General features: G+C 40.9%; 1 protein-coding gene across 2 annotated transcripts in view; it reads right to left on the reverse strand.

Moving 5' to 3' along the window:
* The window catches only part of LOC147141972 (SLIT-ROBO Rho GTPase-activating protein 3-like), a 36,583-nt gene extending 10,524 nt beyond the window's left edge, over positions 1-26,059 (reverse strand). The window contains exons 1-12 of one of the 2 annotated variants that reach the window (XM_086040297.1): positions 25,560-26,059; positions 17,106-17,301; positions 11,373-11,535; positions 9,376-9,438; positions 5,349-5,540; positions 4,888-5,016; positions 4,587-4,808; positions 4,382-4,483; positions 3,055-3,252; positions 2,873-2,957; positions 2,103-2,130; positions 89-191 (exon numbers count right to left, since the gene is read on the reverse strand). In XM_086040297.1, the coding sequence (XP_085896423.1) occupies positions 89-191; positions 2,103-2,130; positions 2,873-2,957; positions 3,055-3,252; positions 4,382-4,483; positions 4,587-4,808; positions 4,888-5,016; positions 5,349-5,540; positions 9,376-9,438; positions 11,373-11,535; positions 17,106-17,301; positions 25,560-25,626 (1,548 nt within the window). In that variant the 5' untranslated portion in view covers positions 25,627-26,059. The remainder of the gene's footprint in view (positions 1-88; positions 192-2,102; positions 2,131-2,872; positions 2,958-3,054; positions 3,253-4,381; positions 4,484-4,586; positions 4,809-4,887; positions 5,017-5,348; positions 5,541-9,375; positions 9,439-11,372; positions 11,536-17,105; positions 17,302-25,559) is intronic. The other variant, XM_086040298.1, reaches the window with a different exon arrangement.
* Positions 26,060-26,234: the final 175 nt, after the last annotated feature.

Genomic DNA, 26,234 nt, shown 5'->3' on the forward strand with positions numbered 1-26,234 from the left:
GGGGGGGGAAACAACAACAACCCAAAAAGGACCACCAGCGAAACAGCCGAGCTCACCAAGAGACAAAGAGCGCACGATGGGCTCGTACCTGGATGAAGGCCTCCATATTGCCGTTAAACAGCTTACGCCTAAAAATGGAGCGAGGTCTAGACTTCCGCATTCGCTGAGGTTTAGGGGGGAGTATGGGGGGCCTGGGGAGAGGGTGGAGTGGGAGGGGGTTGCACGGTTGGTATAACAATTATGAATAATAATGCAATTGCTATACTCTACTAGTTCACAAATATCCCATCCGCCCCACAGTGTTGACAAGTTCTGAACTCGCCAGCTTTGACTTGACTCTCGTCGGCAAGCTCATAATGCTGCAATCAAGGAAACTGGATATCCCAATTTGATGTGGTGTTCCAGTTGAAAGTAACTCATTGCATTTTACAATTAGCATGCGGTGGGCGGCACAACTGGTTAGCACGTCCGCCTCACAGTTCAGAGGTCGTGGGTTCCATCCCGGCCCCGGCCTCCCTGTGTGGAGTTTGCATGTTCTCCCCGTGCCTGCGTGGGTTTTCTCCGGGTACTCCGGTTTCTTCCCACATTCCAAAAACATGCATGGTAAGTTGATTGGACTCTCTAAATTACCCCTAGATGTGTTTGTGAGTGCGGATGTTTGTCTCTGTGTGCCCTGCGATTGACTGGCAACCAATTCAGGGTGTCGCCTGCCTACTGCCCGAAGACAGCTGGGATGGGCTCCAGCATGCCCCGCGACCCTTGTGAGGATAAGCGCTATCGATAATGGATGGATGGAATTAGCATGCGGTGACAGATCATCAGAAATTGCGGTGACAGAAATTAAATGACCCAATTTCACTTTACTGATTGGTCCGTAAATGATTATTTGCTACAAATAATGTTCCTTTTCTCATCTATCTGTGCTAGCGACGTATAGTGACTGAACGATTAAATGCTCTTTCACTCGATGGCAGAAGGCAAAATTAACCTGTTTAACCTGTTTCAATTCAGACAACAATAATGCGTCATGGCTTACTTTGAGTATATCAACTAAACAGGCCCAGATTTCCAACTGTGAAAGTACATTTGTGAGTATCTTTAAACAAAATCTGCATTTCAGTCTACTTTTTGTGACATTTATTTGGTGGTCTACAGAGAGATTTGATCCATCCATCCAGTATCCATCCATGTATCCATTTTCTATAGCCTACCGCATATTGTATTCAGATTGCGGAGAACTGGAGCCTAACCCATCTGACTTTAGGCAAAAGGCGGACTACGGCCTGGATCGATCGCCAGTTAGTCACAGGGTACATACGTACAACCACAAACTCTCACATTCACATGGCAAAATCTGGTCAACAAGTTCACACAGATAATTAAAGTGAACATAATCTTTTAATAGATGTCAGATTGCTTGCATATGCGCCGACCTTCCGACAAGGAAAAACATTTGGCGAATTGGCGGTATTCCACTACATTTTTCCTAATCGGAGGCAGAGAATTTCCAATATCCTCGTTTTCTGGAATGCAGCATGTGAAACAGCTATCACCACAGTTTAGCATTTAGCACACGGCTGCGGATGGAGATGCTGTATGTAGCTTAGCTTTGTCAATTTACTCTCAAATACAAAGAAAAAAGAGAAAAAAAAAGACTAGCTTGTCTGGTGGCTAATTTGTGGTTTTACTGTTTATAATTTGTGAGTGTTGCGTAACAGAGTTTAAAGCGGTACTAATCGTCTTCAATGTCAAACATTTTGACCTGTAAACAGAAAACGACTGTAATGAAATACACTGGACCCAGACTGAGTGAACTTTTAACGACTGCATGAAAGTAACAGATAAGCCAAGCCACACTTTCACTGTAATAACATTATATAATATGGTCTGTAATCGCTATAATCTGATTTTGTAGTGATAACAATGTACACCAATAACTGTCTTGTGGAAAGCTTCAGAAGAAGACTTATTTCCATGTCTGACACAATGTCAACATTGACATTCCCATTCCCACACCGGGATCTCACTTTTGCCATATCCAGGGAAAGATTTTAAACAATCAATGCCTACTTTATTTGCTCTCTTGTCACCGGACATCTTACCTTGTTGTTCCATATTCTGCCCTCTCCCCTAAAAGGAAGCAGAGCACAAAAGACACTAAATTAGCATACGCTTCTTTTCAAACTTGTACAGTTGAGTGCCAGCCCCAAAAATGTGCGGCTGCCAGATGGAGACGGAAAGGGGTGTTATGAGAAAACAGGCATCTATTCAGGCGCACTCAATGGGGTGAGTACCATGGCTGCATTTGTCACGGCGCCAAGCAGCAGCCATTCAGCCATCACCGTGGTAACGGTACAAGAACCCCCCGAAGTCCCCCGGATAGCCTGACTGCTCTCTCTGCAGAGTGCAAACATATCTAGGAGCAGCTTTTGGGGTGTTGCTCTATAGGGGATGGTTCCATAAGTGTCCTATATTCACCCACATACTTTAATCGGCGAATTAAAAAGGGATGGTTCAAACATTCTGTCATGTGTAAAGCAGATTTCGGCACAAGCCCGCTTTATGTCACATAATTGTAACCGTACAGCAGAAGACTTGAATGTACAAGTTCAACAATGTAAATAAGTGAACCCTCATGCTTTAGCAATCTCATTTATTTGTTTCTATAAAGTGTTTGCGCCAGTCCGGACATAATATCCTGAATGCGCCAAGAAGACGCACTCATTTAGTGTCATACCCACGTTTTTTTTTAATTTGGGGAGAGTGGTGGCGGGTGCCGAGGTGCCTGGTCTATAAACTCTCTAAACTCCCAAAAGCGCCTTACGGTGATTTTGACTCGTTACCAATTTTGTATCCGTTAAAGGTGACTCACCTTCTCCCAGCGTCTGCTTCAGAAGGTCATGTTTGGCTTGAAGTTTGACTATAAGGTTGCTGCCGTTCAAGTACTCTTTGTATTTCTGCAGGGAGAAAAATGGTAATTGAGTTGATACATCCAGTATATTTTACAGATTATACACAAATCTTTTGCAATCATTGAAGCTTATCAAAACTCACAGTGAAATAGAAGCCCTCCGTGTCCTGCTGATTGGCTCGTCTCTTAGAGATGTTGACCTTACTCATGTAGGAGTCCGATGAGGCTGACTTTACCGACTCTGTTGACTGACTGTGCTGGAAGGCCTCGGACACATCAAAGTCTTCCACTGTGAGCATGTCCTGAAGGGTCTGCATTGTGGCGTCCAGAGTTTTCCTCACCTGACATAATCACGCACGCGCACATTTAGTGTTAGCTAAATACTTCGTGAAACATCCATCAAGTCAATCTATCGAGTATAAACAAAAGCATCATGATCAAAAATATACAATACACGTGAGCAGTGTGCATGTCTCTTCTCAAAGCAGACGATACATTTGCCACATCAACATCTTTGAACAATTCTTTGAAAGGACGTGTTGTGGCTATGGCTCAAACCGGTGCGACACTGTAAAAAATCTTTCATCCATTATGTTATTGTAACTTAAGTGTTTAATGTGTTTTAACACATCAATAAATGTTTTCAATTGTTCACATATGTTCATATGTTCAAACGTAAAAAAAAAGTCTTTGAAGTGAGTTGCCCAAACAAAGGGTAAAATTTGAAAACGTCAACTTGACTTAAATATAGTAAGTAGAGTATATGTACAGTATACAAGCTGGATCTTGTTAACACACAAGCATATTAATGCGATGCACAAATAGTGCTTGAAAGTTAACATTTCTTATATATTGAATATCACATGGCCTTTAGGGAGTAATTCGATACTTTTATAAAACTGTTATCCCACATTTAGGAAACACTAGTGAGGAACCTTTAATCTTGACAAAGGTGGCGACTTGGCGGAAGAACACTGAACATAGAGTCCTGATTCGCTTGCGTTTGATCAAGGGCTTTGTTTGTGACGTAGAGACAAAGTTTAGTCAGACTCGCCGACGGACGGACGTTTACATTATTATACATTTATATTAGTATACGGAATTAGTAGGCATATAAGGTCCTTGTGTTAGATTTAAAGAGCTTCTTAGTGTTTGTTCGCTGGGCTTAGCATTTTAGACATTAGCTACAGCTTCATATTTAAAATGGTAGTGAGAATAATCTCTCAGAAACCTTCATACAGAGCAACTACTACATTTTTTAGCCTTATGTCTGATGGTTTATGATAAGACATTCAATATCCTACCACGGTGCTGATGCTTACAGTAAATCTGTGTTGCAGGAAATTGTCAAAACCTGCCCGGCGGGGTATTTGACTTCATGCTTTTTGGTGCTATAGACTTAAGTTATAGTGGCACATACCATTATGTTTATTCAAACCCATTAAAAGATTTGCGAAAAGAAATCGTCACCTCTTCGTTTTCTATCTTGAGCGTTGCCAGGCGAGTCTGAAGCTGCTGGTATCGCATCAAGAGTTCAGTCTGGACAGGCTGCTGCGCGCTCACCTGGCACACCTGGCAGGGAAGCAGAACGCAAACTCCGCTGTGATGACTTGATAAGGAGCGTGCAACAAACTAAAAATAAGACCTCGAAATGAGCTCGCTATCTCCCGCTCACCTCGTCCCCCATGTGCGGCTGATAGTCAAAGCGCGCCGGAGGACAGAACATCTGAGAGTGCATGTCCATGAACTTGTGTTTGTCTCCTCGGAGGTCCATGGCATCCACCGCTCCTTCTAGAACGTCCAAGCCCTCGTGCCGAGACGTCTCAAGGCTATATTCGGCCGACAGGTAGGTTCTCAGGGTCCGCGTCAAGCTTGCGTGGTAGCCCATATCACAACACTGTGAACGGGAAGTTAAACATAATCCTTCTTAATGTATTCACCGAGCGTGTGTTTATCCTCTGAGTGCTTGTACTTACATCTATCATATCAGACACATCATGGATATAGTATTTCGCCACCAAGGCATTAGTGGCTGCCAGATTGAGAAGATAATCATTGCGAGCCTTTGTGCACTTGAGTTTGTTTTCAAAATACTTGGCTTGTCTCTATGAGGGAGAGAAACACACATGGATGCATGGTGATGAACAAAGTGAGCGCAGCCAAATGTTGACTTTTGTCAACTGGTTAGACACAGTTGGACAACAATGTGGCATTTTAAGACCTTTGAAGAGGATTTAATGATGGAAGTCATTTTTACTGGCAACCTAGGATTTAAAGAGAAATGTATGTATCCTCTTTGATACCATTTACTATGCATTCATCAATAGCTATCGACCTCTCATGGGCCGTCAACATTATTTTCCTGTCAAATTGGGTAACTATGAAGTCAATAAACCGCAGTATCTTACTGAAACAATAAGTCAATCGAAAGACAAACCTTCTCTTTCATTTTCTCCATTTTCTTCACAGAGCTCCGCCGCTGCGGCCGTTCGTCGTGTCCGTATCGCAGCAAGGCGGCGCTGATGTCGTTGGCCTTGCCGATGTGCTTCTCCTCCTGCTTCTCGGCCTCCTTCAGCTTGCCCTCGGCGGTGATGCTCTCCGTGTGGTACATGTGGTACGTCTTCATGACCTGTCACGGCACACGCTCAGTGTCAGGAGAAGATGCTTAAAGCGGAAGTCAACCCAAACATATTTTTTTTCAAGAATATGTTGTATGCAGGCCCACTCGTGGAAACGCGGCATTCTGATGAATATTGTGTTAGTGGAATATGAGTTAAGCAGCAAAATCCACCCGTTTTTAGCCATCTCTGGGAGCGGCCATTTTGTCACTTCTGTCGACTGAAAATGACATCACAACTACTCAGGGCTGAGATAACGACCAATCATGGCTCGGCTTCAGAAAACAGGTGAGCCGTGATTGGTCATTACCTGAGCAACTGTGATGTCATTTTCAGTTGACAGAAGTGACAAAATGGCTGCCCCCAGAGATGGGGGATAAGAACGGGTGGATTAACTCTTATTCCACAAAAACATTTATCAGAATGCCTTGTTTCAACTAGTGGGACTGCATAGAACATATTCTTGAAAAAAATATGTTGACTTCCTCATCAATAAAAGGGTTGCGATGACAAATTCATCAAAGGAACTGTCAGAAGCAACACACAAACAAAGAATTCAATCTAAATTTGTAAAACTAGTTAAATATACTGTATTTGGAGTCTTATTTTTAAAGGGATGGGAGAGGACGAATGAATATGTTCTCCAATTCTGTTTCCATGGCAATGTTGTATTGATCACACTAACCTGCATGGATGTAACTCAGTTTACCATATCTGACATCATGTTTATCTTCTTTTGAGAGCAAGCTAGCTGAGGCCACAAACAGTTGAAGTAGTGCACAATATTCGAGAACATTTGTCTTAATTGCTTCGAATAAACCACAATGAATTCCACACAATCATCCGAATTCTTAAAGCTCAGTTCATCAAATAGATTAGCATGCCCTCTTTACTTTTTGTGCGTCTAGCCTTTCACAAGGGTAACAGTAGTGATGGTAAACCACAGATTACAACTCAAAGATAAGATTTAGCTCGCACATGACCCTAATGAGGACAAGCGTTATGGAAAATGGATGAATGACTGCAAAAGTTCAACCCCTGGATCAAATCTCTAATTAAAAAACTCAACAAATTGGAAGTCAAACGGCATTTTGGAGCCAAATATGTCCGGGACTGTTGCACAAGAAAAACATGAATAAATGAGAAAAAAAAAAAAAGATGTGAATAATAATTATGTGAATCTCGGGTTGTACAAAAAGAACTAAATACCACACAGTAGAGAAGGTGGTGTACATTATCTGAAATCTGTAGCGGATACAACACTACATTTGTCAGGGTTATGTACTGTATTTGCTACTACTACCATTCATCACACCAGGGAGTGTAACTTAATCATCTTGCTGAACTGGAGGCTTTAGGCTGGGTGTGTCTTCCTAATGTGCTTGGATCTCTCTGGTTGCCTGTTTGTCTTCACCTTTGAATCCCAAACCAAAAACAGTCACTATAATGCCGTGCTGACATGCACAGTGTGTTTTTATACGTCGTTAGCTTCCCTTTCCAAAAACAAATGCACCGAGACACAACATAGTGATGTCACAAAGGAATGTGTAAAGTGACCACAAACGCTGAAAGACAACCACATAAAGGATTTATCAGAAAAGTTCACATTTGATGTTGTGCAGATCGATTCATTCACTAAATGACACGGGCGCTCAATCCAGTTTGTCAAACTAGCTGAACAACAAAAGCCACAATAACAACCCTGATGTGGATGGTATTACTCTTTATTATAGTAAACCCCAACACAAAACATAAATCCTAAAATTAACTATGCCTTCTTTCAAGGGAGTCACACTAAATAAACTACAGTAAACTAATAACCAATAGACAACCACAAACTGAATCTGCCCCAGCCTCACTTACTGCCAAATTATGGTTTCCTAGCAACCCCCGTCTGCAAGCGATGCACTCAAAGGATAGTGGGATCGATTAACAAGGGAGGAAAGGGCCTTTCAGAGTGACAGCAAGCAGCGTTCCCAATAGCAAACCAAATAGCACAAGAAGCAATCAGCCGATCAATAGCGTATCACGTATGCAACTCCCACATTTTGCAATTTTAATGTGCGCTATTGGCCCATGACTTTGTCCGGACTGACAACGTGAAGAAACCATGGCAATTTTCACGCTTCCAGTGGAGGATCTGCATTTGATGCATGCATGCATCAGCGTTAAGAAACAAATACATATTTCATGCAAGAAATGTTGTAGATGTTATCTACATTATGCTTCGTGACAATGTTTCACCTCCATATCCATTTTTGATTAAAGGCAATTATAAAGGATGAACACTCATATAAATACAGTGATGCCTTGAGATATGAGTCTAATATGTTCCATGATGATGTTCATAACTGGAAACAATCATATCGCAAATCATAATTTGCCTTTAAAATGAATGGGATTCAATTAATTTGTTCCATACTCCCCCAAAAACAACAAAATATCTTGTAATGTGTTTTTTAACACATTCTCTATATTAGTATTTAAAAACTTTAAAACCTCTGCATACTCATACAGAAACTGTAGATTGACATATTTGCAGATTAAAAAAATGTTTTGGGGTGGGGATTTTTTTTTCTCCATCTCCATCCACCCAACCACCCCACCGTGCCACACCTTTTTTTTCTGGAAAACGCATAATGAGCGTTTACCAGCATTTTTTTTTTTGTATTAATAATTTGGGGGGATTTTAATTTTGAATGCATTTTGACGGGCATCAATTATATGCTGATTTTTGCAATTCACACGCCGGCGCGGACCCTATCCCTGCCAACAGCGGGGGTCCACTGTAGTAATAATTAAATAGAATGTAAATAATTAAACAGTTTGGGCATCCTAATTAATCAAATTCATTGCGGTTCCTTCTAGTGTTCATAATTTTGCCACCGGGGGCAATATAATACAGTCATGCAGACACAGACGGGTATTACAACCACTGCAAGAGAATCAGTAAAATACAGTAATATTAATCATGTTTCGCAGGGGAAAAAATACATGTTTTATTGACTGTCTACACGTGTTGCTGCACTGTCTGTTTTGAAATTTAAATCATTTTAATAATGGCACACAGATGCTATTCGTCTATGGTATTTCCAATTATGTGTTAGCATCAAGCTAGCAGCCTCAAAAGTAATGTGGTTGTTTTAAATGCTCAACAGGTAATTCTTTTGTTTTATGTTTAGTTTGACAGGAAGATTAATCCAATCTCCATGACCTCCTTTGGTATTGACATCTGAACATTTGGAGGTTTGGCCAGCATCCCACAATGGATAGTATTCAACCTTTAAAAGTCTACTCTATTGCAGCATAATACTGCCAATACAGGTACTTAGTGCTTGCTGCACAACGCATATATCAGATGGCTTAATTGTCTTCAGCCAAACGAAAAGGCATCGGACACAGCTGTTTTCTATTTACCACGCAGCCCTGTTTTCCGAGTGAACGCGCATGTGCATACAATGTGCATACATGCGCTCTCCGTGTGAATGGTATTGGAACCTTCTGAATGCACACATAAACGAACAACGTTTCCCAATACACAGATGTGTCCGACCTTCAGCAGCTGCTCATTTGCGTGAAACACAGCCACTCTCCTCCCTACCCCTGGGAGAAATTCACAATAGACGAATGCAAATGTGTGTGACCTCTGGAGAAGTTAGAGGATAAACTGCTGATCAAGCAAGTCTGCTGTGTGCAGTGTCAGGCCAGCCAGCTGTTTCACAGGTTGTGGTCTAACAATTGAGAGGAGGCAGGATGTAGCAACGGCGGCAGACTGGCAGCTAACACGCACGCAGGGCCAGACAACCTGTTATGGACATTAAAAAAGGACAATAATATTTGACTCACTGTGTAAAGCTCAGTGGTGACTTTCACAAGCTCCTCGTGCATCTGCACTCCGATGTCTTTGCTCTGTAAAAGATATTAGTAAACATTAGAACAAGGGTGTGCAAACTTGTGCTCAAGGCAGGGGCGGTTCCAAGATCAGAGGTTAAGGGGTGCTGAGGGCCCATCCTGGCAAGAAACATTTCACTGTTTTAACACAACTGTATGAAAAAGAAGCATACAACTTTTTGACCAACTCAAACGTTTCCTCCCTGGAATAAACGTCAGCTATCTGCTATCCAACAACATAGACAATCAGCTATAATTAAAAGCAGCAAAAATTAAGAATGGTAATGATAATAGAGTGTCGGTATTGAGGAGTAGAAGTTGAGATATGTTCCATATGTCCTGGTTTAAGCAATGAACTGTACTTTCACCATGACTGCTTACTGACTGTATGGACATACATTGTCCAATACAGCGAGCGAGTGTGTTTAGAGCCTTGTCAGGGAGGGATTGGATGGAACAAAACATTTTTGAGGCAAGGGGGTGCTGTATTTCTGTTGTTAAAATAAATGCTTCAACAAAGTACTGTATAGTATTAGTTACTGTACTCTATTAGCAGAGACTCAAAACTGTGAAATTATTCAGTATCAACAACACTGATTGAAAAGTGAACACTGTTGTTTCAAAGCTGAAGTCACTTTTGCCCAGGGGCTATGATGAAGCAGACACGTCCCCCTGGCAGTGCTAACAGGCCCCGAGGAAGAGAAGGTTCAAAGGTGAGGGACTCTGTGAAGTTCACGTCTTTGCCACCTCCCAAGGGACCACTTGTCAAACACAACAGCCTTGTGTTTCCAAAAAATGTAAACGTCAGCACATTCGTTCCATGTATTCCCCAATAAACACCCAAGTCATTCCAGTCCCACATGTGCAATATATTAGCAATGAAACAGCACTGCGGATGAATGCACCATAACGTGGTTTTGGTTTGAAGAACAATGCCATTTGCGCTAAACTCTTAGCAGGGAAGACAGACTTTCTACAGGCTGGTCCTAACGCCTCCCTTTGTGCTGGCTGGCTGAAGGCCAACCCATCGCGGCTCCCGTCGTGACACTGCAGAACCCCCAAGAGGGCATAAATTATCCGCCATTCCCGCTGCTGTCAAGCGATACTGTTGGACAGAATATTCATCGCAACCTCTGAACCACAGCCACTTTCCTATCGCGACACAAAGCATTTGCTATGCACGTCTGTTATGAAAGCGTAACCAATAGTGACTATGTTAGACAAATAGCCAGTTGCGCTGAACTTATGAATGAGATTCTGACACAACATCAGAATTTATGAGCAGGAATAATAACAGTATAAATAGTTTACATTTACGGTGGAACTGACATGTTGAAATCAACAATGACAAGGAACTATTCATTCAAGTAACGCATGACTATTCACAATACCATGTAGGTAACATATGTATTCCATACATTTAAAAAAATGCAACAACAGCGCGCACATGTAGGCAGCTATTTTGTGTTAAAGATGCTTCAATAAAGCACGTGGTTCATTGAGTCTCCCCCATTTCAGTTGACTAAATACAGTAGGTGGATCTAACATTGACATCTATTGCGTTATAAAGTTATAGAGCCAAATACATGTTAAATGGATAAAAAATGCTAAAAAAAAAAAACAATCTCTAACACAGCAACACAGCTTGCGTGTCATTTACAGACAGAAGAAACCCTTTCAACAAATACAAATTCACTCAAGGTAAATTTGGCCATGGTGTGAATGTCATTGAGTTGATGATGATCACAATTGATGATTCAGTTGAACGGACAGCCAGTAATTAAAGACCCTAATCAAACAATTAACCACGTCCTATGGCAATGAGAAGCATTTTTTTGTGGTGACCGTTGCATATATCAATCAGAAATTTGTAGCGGATGACCTGTGACGATGCATGTTACGTATGACCAGTCGGGCTTGCACGCCTTCATCCATTTCAATCCAAAGCTGACCTTTTTGAAAAGTCTGAGGACATCATCGCCCACGTGTGTCAGGCGGACAATGACGTTGTTGTTGTAGATGTCACTGAGTGTAGCGTGGTCTCTGCTCTCCCGCCGGGTCTGGTCCAGGACCAAGTACCAGCAGTTGATAGTGGACAGGAGATTTTGGTCCTTCCTGAAACAACCACAACAACGCGACATGAGCACCTAAATGGGGAGAAACACTCAAGCTTGATCATCTTAATGATTTATTTGACTCTGTCACTGTTATTATTTTCACAAAGATCAAATCAACTGTCACAAAAGGTCATTCTTACATCAGATGGCACAAAACAAAGACGTGTGTTTATGTGAATTACCATTGATTTTTTTAGAGAAAGGGCAAGCACACCTAACAATGGTCACCAGCCCATCACAGGGCACATGTAAACTAACAACCAATTACAAACACATCGTCACAACACCTATGGGCAATTTAGAGTCTTCAATAAAGTTAGGAGCTAAACACGCATAGTCCACAATGCTGCCCCCTTAGGAATCAGTCGTGAGGCATAATACATTCCCTGAACACTCCTACATATTCTGTACTTGACAAAGTTGTCATCTTAACCCTAAAACGACACATTGATTAAACACTGCACAAAATTGTGGATTATCTCATGTCCTCATCTTAAAATCCTCCTCTGCAAGGTTGTGAATTTCACTTGGTCCTCACAAGAATAGCTGGATGGACACAAACACACACACACACACACACACGCACACTTACACACGGCCAGCATACGGGCTGCTCTTGCCTCATTGCTCAAGGGAGCATGTGAGTTCAATTACGTTCACACCGAAGAGTTTGTTTATCTTCTTTTTTCTTTAGGGAACATTTGTCTTTTTTTTCCACCATCAAACTGTTTTGACTCTCATGACACTCATGAAGCCAACAAAGACTCTTATCATAAAAAGGCTATAACGACAATTTTGCTGATGGCCAATCAGTGACCAAAACACAAATCTGATCAAAGTATATATATTTTCTTACTGCTATTTATTACTTATGGGGCAGATTTCTGGAAATGACAAAGGATTTTAAAAAGGATAGAACACTCAAAGTTGAAGAGGAAATGGCATCTCTGACAAACACAGCAGCTCTTGCAATTATCTCCCAACGACCACAATGTCCTAGAACACAAAAACTGTTGTTATGGATTTGGAAGAAGGCAGCCACAATCAAATTTACAGTACAATGTCCATTTTATACTATTTATTTGTTGCTCCAGGTAATGTTTGTGCCCCTGGTACTTTTCTTAAAGCGGAAATCAACCCAAACAGATTTTTTTTTTCAAGAATATTTTCTCAGCAGGCCCACTAGTTGAAACACGGCATTCTGATTAATATTGTTTTTGTGGGATATAGGTTAAGCAGCAAAATCCACATGTTTTTTAGCCATCTCAGGGGGCGGCCATTTTGTCATTTCTGTTGACTGAAAATGACATCACAACTACCCAGGACCCAGGTACCCACCAATCACAGCTTGCCTGTTTTCTAAAGCTGAGCAGTGATTGGTTGTTACCTGAGCCCTGAGGTAGTTGTGATGTCATTTTCAGTCGACAGAAGTGACAAAATGGCCGCCCCCTGAGATGGTTAAAAATAAGTGGATTAACTCTTATCTATATATATTGATCAGAATGCCGTGTTTCAACTAGTGGGCTTGCATAGAACATACTCTTGAAAAAAATATTTTTTGGTTGACTTCCCTTTAAAAGAATCGTGCCAATCTGCCACAATATTGGATGTTTGGTCAGCACTGTTTGATTACATTCTGCTCACTGACTCAGTCACCTACTTTAATGTAGTGTACAGTCATATAATGTGCCCATTGCCATATGGAACAAACATTGAAAAAGTATACTATTATTATGCTTTATCTGGATTTAGCGCCTTAACTCTCTGGAATCAAACGGCAATTGAGAAACACAGTGTTTATTTTTGGCACTCGTCTCACTTTTGAAGAGCATTTTAAAAAGAATCCTCCTTGTTTTTCTGTCAAGTCATTTAACAGCTTTAATCGTTCTTGTCCCTGATGAGTTATTGTTTTATTGTTCATTTCTCAAATTAATACAGCGAAGCTCAGCATCATTTCTTGTTGTTTTCAGAATATATGTTTATTTAGATTTTGATTCATCCATTTCGCACATTTTTAAAAAATTAGATGACAAATGAGCAATTAGAAAGCAACACGCATAACACATTCTGTCTTACAAGTAGGTCTAAACTGACATAAGTTTGTAAATTATACTGTACGGTATTTTTATTCAACTTGACGTCTTCTCGGTTCAGGGGGTTATTGATCTTTAAGAATTTGGTCTAATAGGTGTTGATTAATCATGTAGCAAAATCAAGTTCAATACGTTGACGCAACCAGCAGAGGCACTTTTGATTCAACTCAACTATTTGCTGACTAAAGAAATACAATGTGACCTGAGATAAGATCCGTTCATGCACACCTCTGGGATGCAATTTTTCATCTCAATACGGCACGAGCAAGGAAACAGGAGCTAAGAACAACATCAATATCTGTTGCAGTTGTGGTTAGTTGTACCCTTTGGCCTGGTTTAGGGGTGTTTAAAACAAATGCAACATTAAAAAAAAGTCTATAGTCAAGACTAAACATATTCATGTAAAAGATACAGTGCAGGGTGCAGAGCATCAGCATCTTTTTGTTATTCCCTTTTTCATTCCAGTGCAGTAAAAAAAAGTGAAGCCGCCCTCCCCGCAGGCTTTTCTTTCAAAGCCAAGTACGAGTTTGATCCTCGACACTGGATGCCGTGAGATTAGCTGTAAAATCTTTTGGCTGTTGACTACTCCTCAAAAGCGACGAGAAAAAGTCATATTGATGACCAAGGTTTTGCAGCTTAAGAAAACAGCACACAGCTAAAGAAAAGTAAAAAATATGTAATAATAAGGTCATCTTTTTTTTTCTTTCCTGCAAAAACTGCAGATGCTTGTCTTATATTGCCAGGTGCTTGGTCTCCATGTGCCGGAACAGTTTTAATGGCTTTATTGCCTCATTTGCGAGCCTGTTGTGACATATCAGTCAGAAGAGCTTTGGTGCATGACATTCAACTAGCGAATAAAAATCAAATCTGAAATAGGACTGCCAATATTGTCTCTTAAAAGCAGCAAGTTGTAAGCTCTACTTCTGTCTCATTATTTGGCCTCTTCTCCTTTTTGTAAAGCTGTCCATTCATGATTTTTTTTTTTTTTTTTTTTACAATTTTTTGCGAGCTTGTTGAATGTCTTAAGGCACAAGCGAATGCATCTCATTTTCAAAATAAGACTTGTTTCAGACGTTAAAGATCAATCGAATATTTTCAGTTCAGTCTCTCTGGCTGGTCCATTGAGCTATTGTTATTTAAAAAACTTTTTTTTAAATCTGAGAATCTATCCTTGGACGTTCTAATCTCCTTTTCTATTGAACAGAATGCTTCCGTCCAGAGGAGTGATTTATTAGCGGCCTTCGTGGATGTATCTCGACTTTCGCATAGCTGACGTCACATTGTTCTCTTTTGCCCGCAAACATACTGAGAAAGAACAGCGACTCTGCTGGCTACTGCCAAGTAGTGCACGGCATTACGCCAAACAATTCCACACCATCAACACAATTCCTAACGATCAATTATCATGGCGGTCCTTACTCTGTATCATAAGGGGTGTCCTCTTTGTTTGCATCACCAGAACTTAAAAGCATAGTAGCTCTGAAAATGAGACTGGCACTAAGATTTGAGACTTTGTAGTAACTGAGAAGGGGACCGAGCCTTTGACAGACATTTATAATGATGATCATTTTAAGTGATGGGAGTGGAGAATTAAGAGCGGGGGGTTGGGACAACGGGCGACAAGACAAGTGAAGCGATGGGAATATCTTACAGGGGTCTCCCTTTGACTGAACGCTCCATTAATCAACATCCCAGACATGGCAGCTCTGCAAATTTAAGTAATTTGCCCAAGAGAATGAAATAGGGCCGGACAGATTACCAATGCCAACTACTAACCAACCTTGGTTACGCCTGACGAACGCACAGGTAACATCAACTTGACATTTACTGGCTTTCTTCTTTCTCAACGGGTGCATGATTTGAATTCATGCTGACATGTGAAACATGTTCCATAACAAACTAAAACTTGATGCCAAAATATAAAGAGCTGCAGGGTGTGTCTGATTCACGACTACAATAAAAAAAAAAATAATAATAATAAAAAAATAAATACCATTTCGAGTCAGCATTTCATTCCTTCGACTCTAAGCTCAGTAATTCTCTGTGACCGGTGAGGAAATTTGAAGATTGGAGAGTCGGCGTCTAGTGTAAAGTTGTTTGAGAATGGAAATGAAATGACAAGCACATAGAGAAGACGAGCTTGGCGGGGGTTGGTACAGTGGGTAAAGTCTGACCTAGTTGGGAGGAACACAGCAGCCTGAGGCCAGGCTTCCTTGGCCCTGGCTTCATTTCAGGTCAATTCTTCTACATTTATACCTCCTTTTTTTATATTGTTCATCCCTTTGTCCGAAGCCTGTATAGTCCTATTTCTACCAAGCAGTACGCACACTTGGGTATGGGCATGTTGTGAAGGCTACCAATACAGAAAAAAAAAAGTATATTTTATCGCTTTTTGGAACCCATTAGTTGAGGTACCAATCTAAATATTAGGTGCCTACTGCTTGCTGATTGGTCAACAGAAAATCGTCACCTCTGTCCGACAATGGTAATGGAAAGAATACAAAATGCACCCTAAGTCAAAAGACGGAATATTGTGTCCTAAAACTAAAACTAACAAAACTACAATTGAAAAATAAAAGGAAGAAAGGAAATGAAATAAAAATGAAAATGCTTTTATCAATATGATACATCTTACATTTATAAAACAAAGTAAAACTAACTATATTTATACAACAAAAATGTCATTTTTTTTGTGTTTGTCAATTAATATCTTAATGAGCCTTCAGGGTTCATTTTAAATGAATTTATTTCTGTATTGTTGTATGTCTGTACAGAAGAAGGAAGGTCGAACAGCCGTTTGAGAATTGTAGTTTATAAACTACAATTAATTAAACTATAGTTTATAAATTTATTTATTTATATTATATTTACACAATAATTAGTGACCTTTTTTTAATCTTGCACCTGACAAATACTAAATTAAAAAAACCTCTAAAACTAATGAAAACTAGACTAAAATGTAGGTAGCATTTTTGAAAAAAAAAAAAAAAAACCCTAAAAACCTGGTCTAAAAAACAGATTAAAAACGAACTGCATTAGGAAAAACTATCCAAACATATTAATGGTAACTATAATTAAAAAAAAAAAAAATCCCTAACTATTGTCCACTTGGTGTACTCACTATTCTTTTGTTTACTGGGTCCCATTTGTCTCATTTGTGTAAGAGGTTTGTTTTCCTAAACCATACCAAACCAAATTATTTGTCCAAGAGTGAAATTTGCACATTACTGATCCCTTAGGAACAAGTAATGACCACTATGGCAGGACCCAGGGTCCAGATCCAGATCTTGAGTCGGGAACACTGGCTGGAAATTTTGCTTTCAAACATGTTTTTCCATTGTGGAGTAAACTGCATTACCCAGGAGCCCTTGTGGAAATGACCAATTCAGGACTCAAACTCTAACCACAGTTCCATCCTGTCACCAACGTGGCTTATGAAGCCGTTACGTGGAATCCAACCAATGCAGGGACTCACTTGAAATGTTGGTGCTCTCTGGAAGTGCGGATCTTGGACGAGTAGCGCTCGGCAAGTTTGTCCAGGCCTCTGGAGAACTCCAGTTGGAGCTCGGCCTTCCGGCGGAAGAAGTCCTGCAGGTCCTGCAGCAGCTGCAGGCGCGACTCCGACTGCTGCTCTAAACAACGGAACTGTTCCACCAGCTGGTTACGGATCTCTGCAAATCAACAGGAGGCACTTAGCAGGAAAATGATGGTACATCGGCCATGTTTGACCCTGGCATTATTACACTATTACAAGCTGGGTAGCTGTAACTGTGTAAGGAACCTATCACGTAGTTGCGGAAACACTTGTCACAGGGTGACAAAAAAGACACCCTAATTGGATAAAAGCAGATGTCTAACTGCATTTGTCTGTTGCGAGTGTGTGTGCGTGTGTGTGCGTTCATTGTGACACGCATGTCTGTTTATTGCCGCGGACAGCACAGAAAACAAACTAGGTCAGCACCCATTGTGCTGTGAGAGCCTTCAGAAAGATTTGTCTCAAAACAGCAAATATGAGGAATTCTTTTAATTGCAAGATTGCTGCAGTTTTTCGCATTAAGAGGTTGGGAAACTTGCTGGTTCCCATCATACGCAGACACAGAGGGAATTATATGAGCCAGCAAAACAATTGAATGGAAATAAATTTAGTGGCTAGATTATATGGACAAATAGGACGATGCATCTCCTGAAAAAGTCATAAGATATTGGCTATATTTAATGATCAGATAGATAATAGCTTGTCGCATTTTTTCTTTCATTCTCTTCCCTCATTCTCTCATATGATGAAATCACTTTGTTGCCAATTAGAAGAAAATCATTGCACGTGCTCTTTTATCATCCCGTAGGTTCATACTTTTGTAAATTGGGTTACGTTTTCTCCCATTTGCTAAACTTTCTACACTGTCATGTTTGAAATGTTGAATGAAACCAAAAAAATGCTCCTGGAAATGTAAAAACAGTTGAACTAATGCTAACATCGCTAGCTTGCATGTTAACTTGACTAGCCTGGCTAAACTCACTCCATTTACTTTCCATCAGTGTGTCGGGTTGCAATATAATCTTGGGGATTATCTCGCTCCGAATGTTCTAAACTTCCGTTTCCATGCCAGTGTCATGTTTCAGTTTGTATTAAGCCTTTGCTGATGTCGTATTGTCTTCTTTAGACAACAAACTAGTTGACAGGGCCTCAGCTGGATGAGCCAAATAGTGCAGACCATTTTGCATGCAACATGATTCACACCAATCAACTTCACGCAAACATCAGAATTCTCGATGATCGACTAATCGACGAATCGGCTATTATGAGCCTCTCTGGATAAGATATGTTGATTATACATTCACTGACGCACACACGCCCACACACACAATAGACAAAGAGTGATGTCTGTATGAGCCATTAAAACAGTTGAGGGGCATTAAGGAGGCCTAAGAGACCTTTTCAAGCATGCATGTGATTTCTTCACACATAAAGGAACTTTGTAGAGAATCAATGAAGAAAAGGGCTTTTATTCTGCTTCAAAATGGTGGGAACTGTTAAGACAAAAGGTAAATGCCCTCCCATCCTGTGAGTGAAAATGTCAATGAAACTAGAGGAATATGAATAAAGACAAAATAAATATGTGGTCCCTTGCTTGTTATCCTCACGGTCCCATTTAGTGGTGCAGTTGCCTGGTTACATGCCTCTGGAGGCATCAGAGCCGGAGCGAGCTAGTACTCCCAGTCATCCCTCTCGTATAGTACCAGTCGCTCAAACTAGCGTTTGGTGAAGGACAAAGGGGTGACTTCCTCCGTTTGGAAATGCCCAGCCAAGGATGATGAGTATTGAGGCGGTAGTGAGCTCCAAAATACAACAAAATGTCACCGTGCGGGACTTTTTTCAAACAGTGTTTATGGCGAACCGTTGAGACAATTTGGATTGATGTGATGGCACAATGTCATCAGCTAGACATCAAATAAACTATTTGCATTCGCTCTCCTGCGGGCAGGTTATTTTTAGAAGCTAAACTGTTACTAGGGAATGCGCAGTATTGCACTACATGCCATGAATGATTCACGCTTTCGCAGAGTGCCCATATAATCACGCAAGGACACGGGCAAGCACTTCACAGTTCCATGTAAACCACCCAAAACGTCCCCCCCCCCCTACAACACACACATCAAGCTCTCAAATGTAAGTGATTATGAAGGTGCACACCCACAGGGATGGAAGGAAGGAATTTGTTCAAAAGTAACTATTTCTAATGTGGTTAGTCGGCCAACCCTAACGATCAACATCCTGGTGTGGTCTGGGAATTTGAGAAAGCCTTTTGTGCATACATAACATTTAGGTGGAAGAAGCAGAACACATTTCGGTGGAACCTCCAAAGTCAAATTTCCCAGAGGAAATAATATAAAATGAGTTCATTTGTTCCAGGCCAAAACGGAAACCATCGCAACCCTTCCTTAACTGCACAGGCAACGTTTTAAGTATGGATACACCAACACCAACACTAATTCGGTATACTGTGCGTCAGTACTCATACACATAAAAATACTGATACTATGGCACCGATACCACTTTACCAACATTTTCCTTCCGGGCAGGTGGAATAGGCATCATGTCAGTCATGTGCAGATTTGTTAAGGTAGTAAAGAGATGACAACACGAAATCCAAGTGCAAATTATGCTAACAATGAACCCCACTATGACATCACTAACAAGTTGAACAAGCGAAAACGAATGCCATCCATGTTCGAGAAGAAATTGTGTTTTGTGTTTTCGCACAATGTTTGATTGAAATAAAACACATTTCTATCACATTTGATAAAACTCAAATCAATACAATTGTACGATTTGTCCCTTGTTAAAGCTAACATTTTAAAATCCCTAATTGTTATACAAGTGTAAAAAGAAGTTAACCAATGGGTTCACAGACTTTTTACACCAAGTGCCACCCAAGAAACACTTTGCTCTCCAAGTATCATGACCAAAATTAAATTACAGTAGCATAGTAGACCTAAGTGTTCATTTCGTTCACACATCACACAGGCAGAAGTTGTATTCCTAAATGGTGCTCTACCAATCAAAAGTTTGAAGACACTTCTCTTTTCAACAGCAATAAAAAGTGTTTCAAAAGTGCATATTTGTATGTAGCAACTGTTAGCATTATGCACGTTTCGAACATTAACATCGCACAATGAATGTATTGCACATAAAGGTTGAATAAATATATGTATAATGGAAAAAATATACTTCAATAAAAGTTAAATACAACTGAACCATACTTAGGCGTTGAGTCTTTTCTTCCTCCCAAGAGTGAGCCCGCATACCACTAGGGGTACTAGCGCCACACTTTGAGAATCACTCGATGACATTGCTGCCACAACAACAACAAAAACAAAAATAAAACAAGCAACACTTTAAAGAGTGTCCGATAGGCACTTAGCAGAGAGGGAATGGGAAACTGTTTGTTGGTAAATTATTATCCTTACATTCTACTTGTTAAACATCTGCTTGGGAAAATGTATATGTAATTAGTCATTAATTCAAGTTGCTGCTCATATTTTCCTGAGCAGTTAGATTGTTTCCAACGTGGTGCTGGTTCCAAGAATATTACTGTATTTTTCCCCCCCTTTGCCATCGATGACATTCTCCTGTGCTGGCATAGAAAAAAAAAAAAAAAAAAAAAGCCAAAGAAAATGTAAAACATATTAAACATATGTTTTAGATTCTTGCTTGAGATTTACATTTGAATTTCCCAGTTTTGTGTTATCTTTGAAGCATAGTTAAAAAAAAAAATTGTTATTGCGGTTCCACTCCAGTATATTCACTGGGTGGTTTGTGAAAATTAGAGCTGAGCTTCCGTCGCATACCAGATCCTGTTTTTAAACACGAGCAGTCTGGCGTTTATTCAGTGCCGCTCCTGTGCTTGAAAGCACAATTCATGTGTTAAGAACATGCTCTGATATACTCGCAAGTCGTCGCTAGGTACATTTGTGGACTTTTGCTGTACACGGAAGCGAGTGGGCCGTGCTGCCTTGAAGGCAGGGCTGCTTGTGCAAAAATCCCATATTGAGGAGTCATTGTCGCGGAAGCCAGCCTGCTCCGGTTCGAGCGCCACAGCTAGTGCCGCTCTCCGGGGCTGCGTCTGCAGTTAGCCATGCGTGGCTAGTCACATGTGTCCTAACCCAGACTGACACGTTGACATCATTTGGTTCGAATCAAGGCCGTGAGCGTCTGAATGCACTCGCAGCCGCGCTACGCTTTTTTTGGGGCCTATTCGTGCTTGAGTTCACGTGTCGTTCCCTCGATCCAAATGCTTCAAATGCTGCCTGAGCAACCGCAGGACAGGAAAATCCACATTGTGCCGCGCTGACATTCCAAGCAGGTTTCACTTTAAATGGTATGACACCACAACGCAGCGTCTGCAGCTTCACATGCTGGCAACAAAGATGTAGTTTCGCTGTCATAATGCGGCCCTGACATTTCAAGGCAGAGTCATCCTGGCCATTCTTTTATTATGATGAATAAACAGCGAGGGCCACAGGCTAAGCCCACGCGCGCTCCATGGAATGCGGCTATCTACACTCAATAAGGCAACTATGGCGAAACATGAAAGCTCATCCTCATAGGTACAAAGTGGTAAAACTCAATTCTGTTACAAAACACACAGTGCAAAATATAACAATACTATTTTGTCAACATTTCTAAAACAATTTTTTAATGCCATTTAAAGAAAAACTATTCAATAATTTCACCCCGGAAACAACAACTTCTACAAAGGCAAAGTGGATAGTGCTAGCATAGATCTAGTTTAGATAGATAGATAGATAGATAGATAGATAGATAGATAGATAGATAGATAGATAGATAGATAGATAGATAGATAGATAGATAGATAGATAGATAGATAGATAGATAGATAGATAGATAGATAGATAGACCTCAAAACTGAAAGCTTAAAACATTAGAAGATTACCATCCCTGTTTTAGTGTCAAAGCGGCCTACAACTCTATGTTATCATTGCTCGACTACACTTTAATGTAAAGACATACTATCATCACGAGAATAAAGCTAGCTAACTTTGCGGGAGTCCAGAAGGAAAGCATAATCATTCTTGTATGATCATTTACTGCATCTATTGTGAAACACAATTAGATGTGGGAAACTTATATTCAGTTTAGTTTATAGAAACAGTCATAATCAATTTCAGAATAGTACATGACTAACCTATTTTTCCATTTCATGAATGAATATTAGCTCATCCATGAAATATTTGGTGATAATCAAACATTCAAGTCCAAGCGTGTACAAATATTCACTAGCAACTAGTACAAGTACTTCTGTGTGAGTGTGTGCGTGTAGGTGTGTGCGTGTGCATGTGTGTGTGTTTATTGTGCTGCTGCGCTGCCAGTAATTCAGCATTACTGCAGCCAAGTGTCAGTGTCAAATGAGCCCACTCGCCGCTTCAAACTGATCTAAGCCCAGTTTCAAAATGAGCTTAACATGTCATTTTAGAAGTTTCTCCTGAAATGGAGACATGATAAAAAGCTGTAGCGGTTTTTCTACTGGTCACCAAGGCCAAAGAGCGAATGGTCGACCAATAGGAGGGCCAATGAGAACATGCAAAAGCACAAGGCTTTTGTTTGATAACCAAATGTGGTCAATTCCACTATCAGGCAAGAGTTGTTGTTTTTGAAAACATCTACTTTATATTTACTGGTGGCTGAATAAATCCACGCTATTTTCCCCTGTGTTGTAAAACTATAAACATGATCAATTTCCCATAGAGACTATCAATTTGAGAAACAAAATCAGTGATATCAGCAATTTGCATGACACCTCAGTGAGCCTCATGAGGCTGCAGCTTATTAAGTATCCACCATTTTTGGTGAGATGGCCTCAACAAGGGTTGTGAACAGAAGAATATACTGTACAGCTATGTGAAGCCGGCAAACTAGTATTCAAAGCAACAAGTCATCTATCCATTTTTTTTTTAAATATATAGCGTGTGTGTGCCACATTAAGGCCAATTGGTGTTCAGCTTAGGCCACTTATTGAGAAACTACCATTCATAGTACACTCAAAAGCATGCCTATGGACAGTTCAGAGACTTCAGTTAACCTAACATGCATGTTTTTGTAATGTGGGAGGAAGCCAGTGTATGGGAGAGTCTGGGAGAAACACGTAAACACGACTGAAGTAGAAATTTATACCACAAACCTCACACCTCACATGCTAACCACCCTTCACCAGTGCTGCTGTGCAACAAGTTGTCGCAACAATGTTAACAAGTTCATCAAGCTTATCGGCAATGTGAATCACTTTCACATGACAGTAGGGCAGTGCAATTAATCAAAATTCAATTACAATTACGATTGTTACACTTCACGATTACATTCATTCATTCATTATCCATACCGCTTATCCTCACAAGGGTCGCGGGCGTGCTGGAGCCTATCCCAGCTGTCTTTGGGCAGTAGGCGGGGGACACCCTGAATTGGTTGCCAGCCAATCGCAGGGCACACAGAGACAAACATCCGCACTCACAATCACACCTAGGGGCAATTTAGACAGTCCAATCAACTTACCATGCATGTTTTTGGAATGTGGGAGGAAACCGGAGTACCCGGAGGAAACCCACGCAGGCACGGGGAGAACATGCAAACTCCACACAGGGAGGCCGGAGCCGGGATCGAACCCACGACCTCTGAACTGTGAGGCGGACGTGCTAACCAGTCGACCACCGTGCCGCCTTCACGATTACAAAATTGGCATAATCGTAAAAAACGATTATTAATATTAATTTATATCCAATACACTATGTTTGCTTGGATAAGGAAATCATACTTGAATTTATACATTTGCACCTTTTTTTTAAAATTATATAATAACTAATTTTATCAAATTTATTTGGTCCGAATGGAACTTACTTACATTTATTTGTATTATTTTCTTTAGGTTTAAACATTTTCTTGTTTTGTACCCAACAAAAATTATCGTTTGAATAATCGTGATGTCAATTATAACCAAAATAATCATGATTAATATTTTTTTCCATAATCGAGCAGCCCTACATGACAGTATGGCTTTAGCAGTCATCAATAAAGTTGAGGCTGAGTGTTTTACTATTGAAAGGGGTTAATTTGTTTTTACAAATATGACGTAAAAAACGTCCATTTCAATTTTCTTTTTTTTACGTGAATGGTGTTTCTGTGTTACAAACATTAACGTGATTTTTTTTTTTTTTTCAAAAATTGGACATAAGTGTTTTTCACAAGACAGCGACGATATGTCTAGCATTGCTGTCCACCCTGTCATTATGGGCTAACTGCTGCCTCTTGAAGAAGTTAGTCTTTCTTATATGGAAGCGAAAACAGTGGGTTGTTGCAGAAGAAATGTTTACATGTTTTGTCATTTTCATCGTACTATGTGTGTAAATTGGATATTATCATGTCCACTCTGTCACTGTGAAATATTGAGTGACATAAAAACCTTTAAGAAATATGAAATATATTTGTTAAACAGTGCACAGTCAGCTTGCCAACCGAATCATGCTGCAAAAAAATGAAAATCCAATCTGCCAATTGAAATCATCAAAATTAGAAAAAATGTCCACCGTGACATTATCCACCCTATGTCAGCACTGTGTGTCCTGGAACAGACTATTCAAGGTAATGGCTCTGTCAACAATGAATTGTTTCTTTGAACTGCTCGTTTTGTTGACCAAACCCCCCAAAAAAACAATTAGAGCCACCCCCCCCCAAAAAAACGATTATTGACCAATCAACTGACTGTGACATACTACTGCGAAAGGACATGGGGAGGACGATGCAGCATCTGATGCACAAAAACTGCTTCAAGATCACTGATGCTGCACATCCTGCACAGGGTTAGCGCTTCTCCTTAGCCACAAAAGTCGCCTCGGAAAGGAAAATCCTTTCATGGTTTATAATTGATGCAGACACCATCCATTATTGATGGACTTTCTCAACTGTTTGCTGGGTGACCTTCTGGAGCTGCTCTTGCAACATGATCTTTTCGTTTTACTATGGATTATCATTAGTATTGTGCATGATATCTGAAATGCATGACAGATTTCCCCATGCGAGGAATTGGACGCGTTTTTCCTAGTTGGGTGTGCATCTTCAAATCTGCAGTGAGAAAGTCATCTGCAGTAGCCTGACATTGCAGCCTGCTTACTAGTCATGAAGCCTGCAGTCTTCGTGGCTCGAAAGAAACCGGTTTGGTCAAGTTTGAACGAAAGTGTACTGCCAAAAAGATCACAAACAAGGGTGGGGGATATAGGACATTACCAGTGGGATGCATTTAAGAGCATATGCGGCCAAACCCACCCCTCAGTATTGCACGCGCGCGCACACGCACATAGTCATTAAGCTTGTTGTAAAGTTGCGCAATTGTCACAGATGAGCCGCAGCAGCAGTACCGACCTTTCACTTGGCTCTCATATTCGGCTATGATCTCTTTGTCCTTCTTCACTTTGGCCTGCGTTGACATGGTTGGAAGGAGGCTGGCTGGCTCAATAGTCGAAGCGGGAAGAGACTGCGCCTTTACTCCGTCTGCACTCGCTCCGTCTCGGGGGGCGGCGATCAGAGGCCCGACATAGCCCGAGAATGGGGCTCGAGTTCGGATGTGGAGGAAGAAACAGCGGCCCGAGGTTTTGTTCTGTTCTGCTGCGTTGTGTTGTGCTCTGCCACGGGGCTGCGTTCAAGGCGGCGTCGAGCTGGAAGTGCACACGCGATCCAGACCACTCCTCCCTGCAAGGACTCCGCCACAAGAACTCCACAAAGACGAGTCACGTTTGACTCGCATTTCACAAGAGAGAGAGTGGGAGAATAACTGAACGGAAATCTCTCTCTCTCACTCTCTCTCTCTCTCTCTCGCTCTCTCTCGCTCTCTCTCTCTCTCGCTCTCTCGCTCTCTCTCTCTCTCTCTCTCTCTCTCTCTCTCTCTCGTCGGAGTCGAGTAGTACTTGCTGCTGTGTTGAGGGAAAAAAGGTGAATGGGAATGTGAACTCCTCCCATTAAGCCCACCACTTCCCCAATTCCCCAATTACCCCTTCTTGTGCATGTATAAATATTTAATGCACTACCTATCTATCTATC

This window comes from Filicampus tigris, chromosome 9, assembly GCF_054856515.1.
Source record: "Filicampus tigris isolate MCC_2025a chromosome 9, RoL_Ftig_1.0, whole genome shotgun sequence".
Lineage (NCBI taxonomy): Eukaryota > Metazoa > Chordata > Actinopteri > Syngnathiformes > Syngnathidae > Filicampus > Filicampus tigris.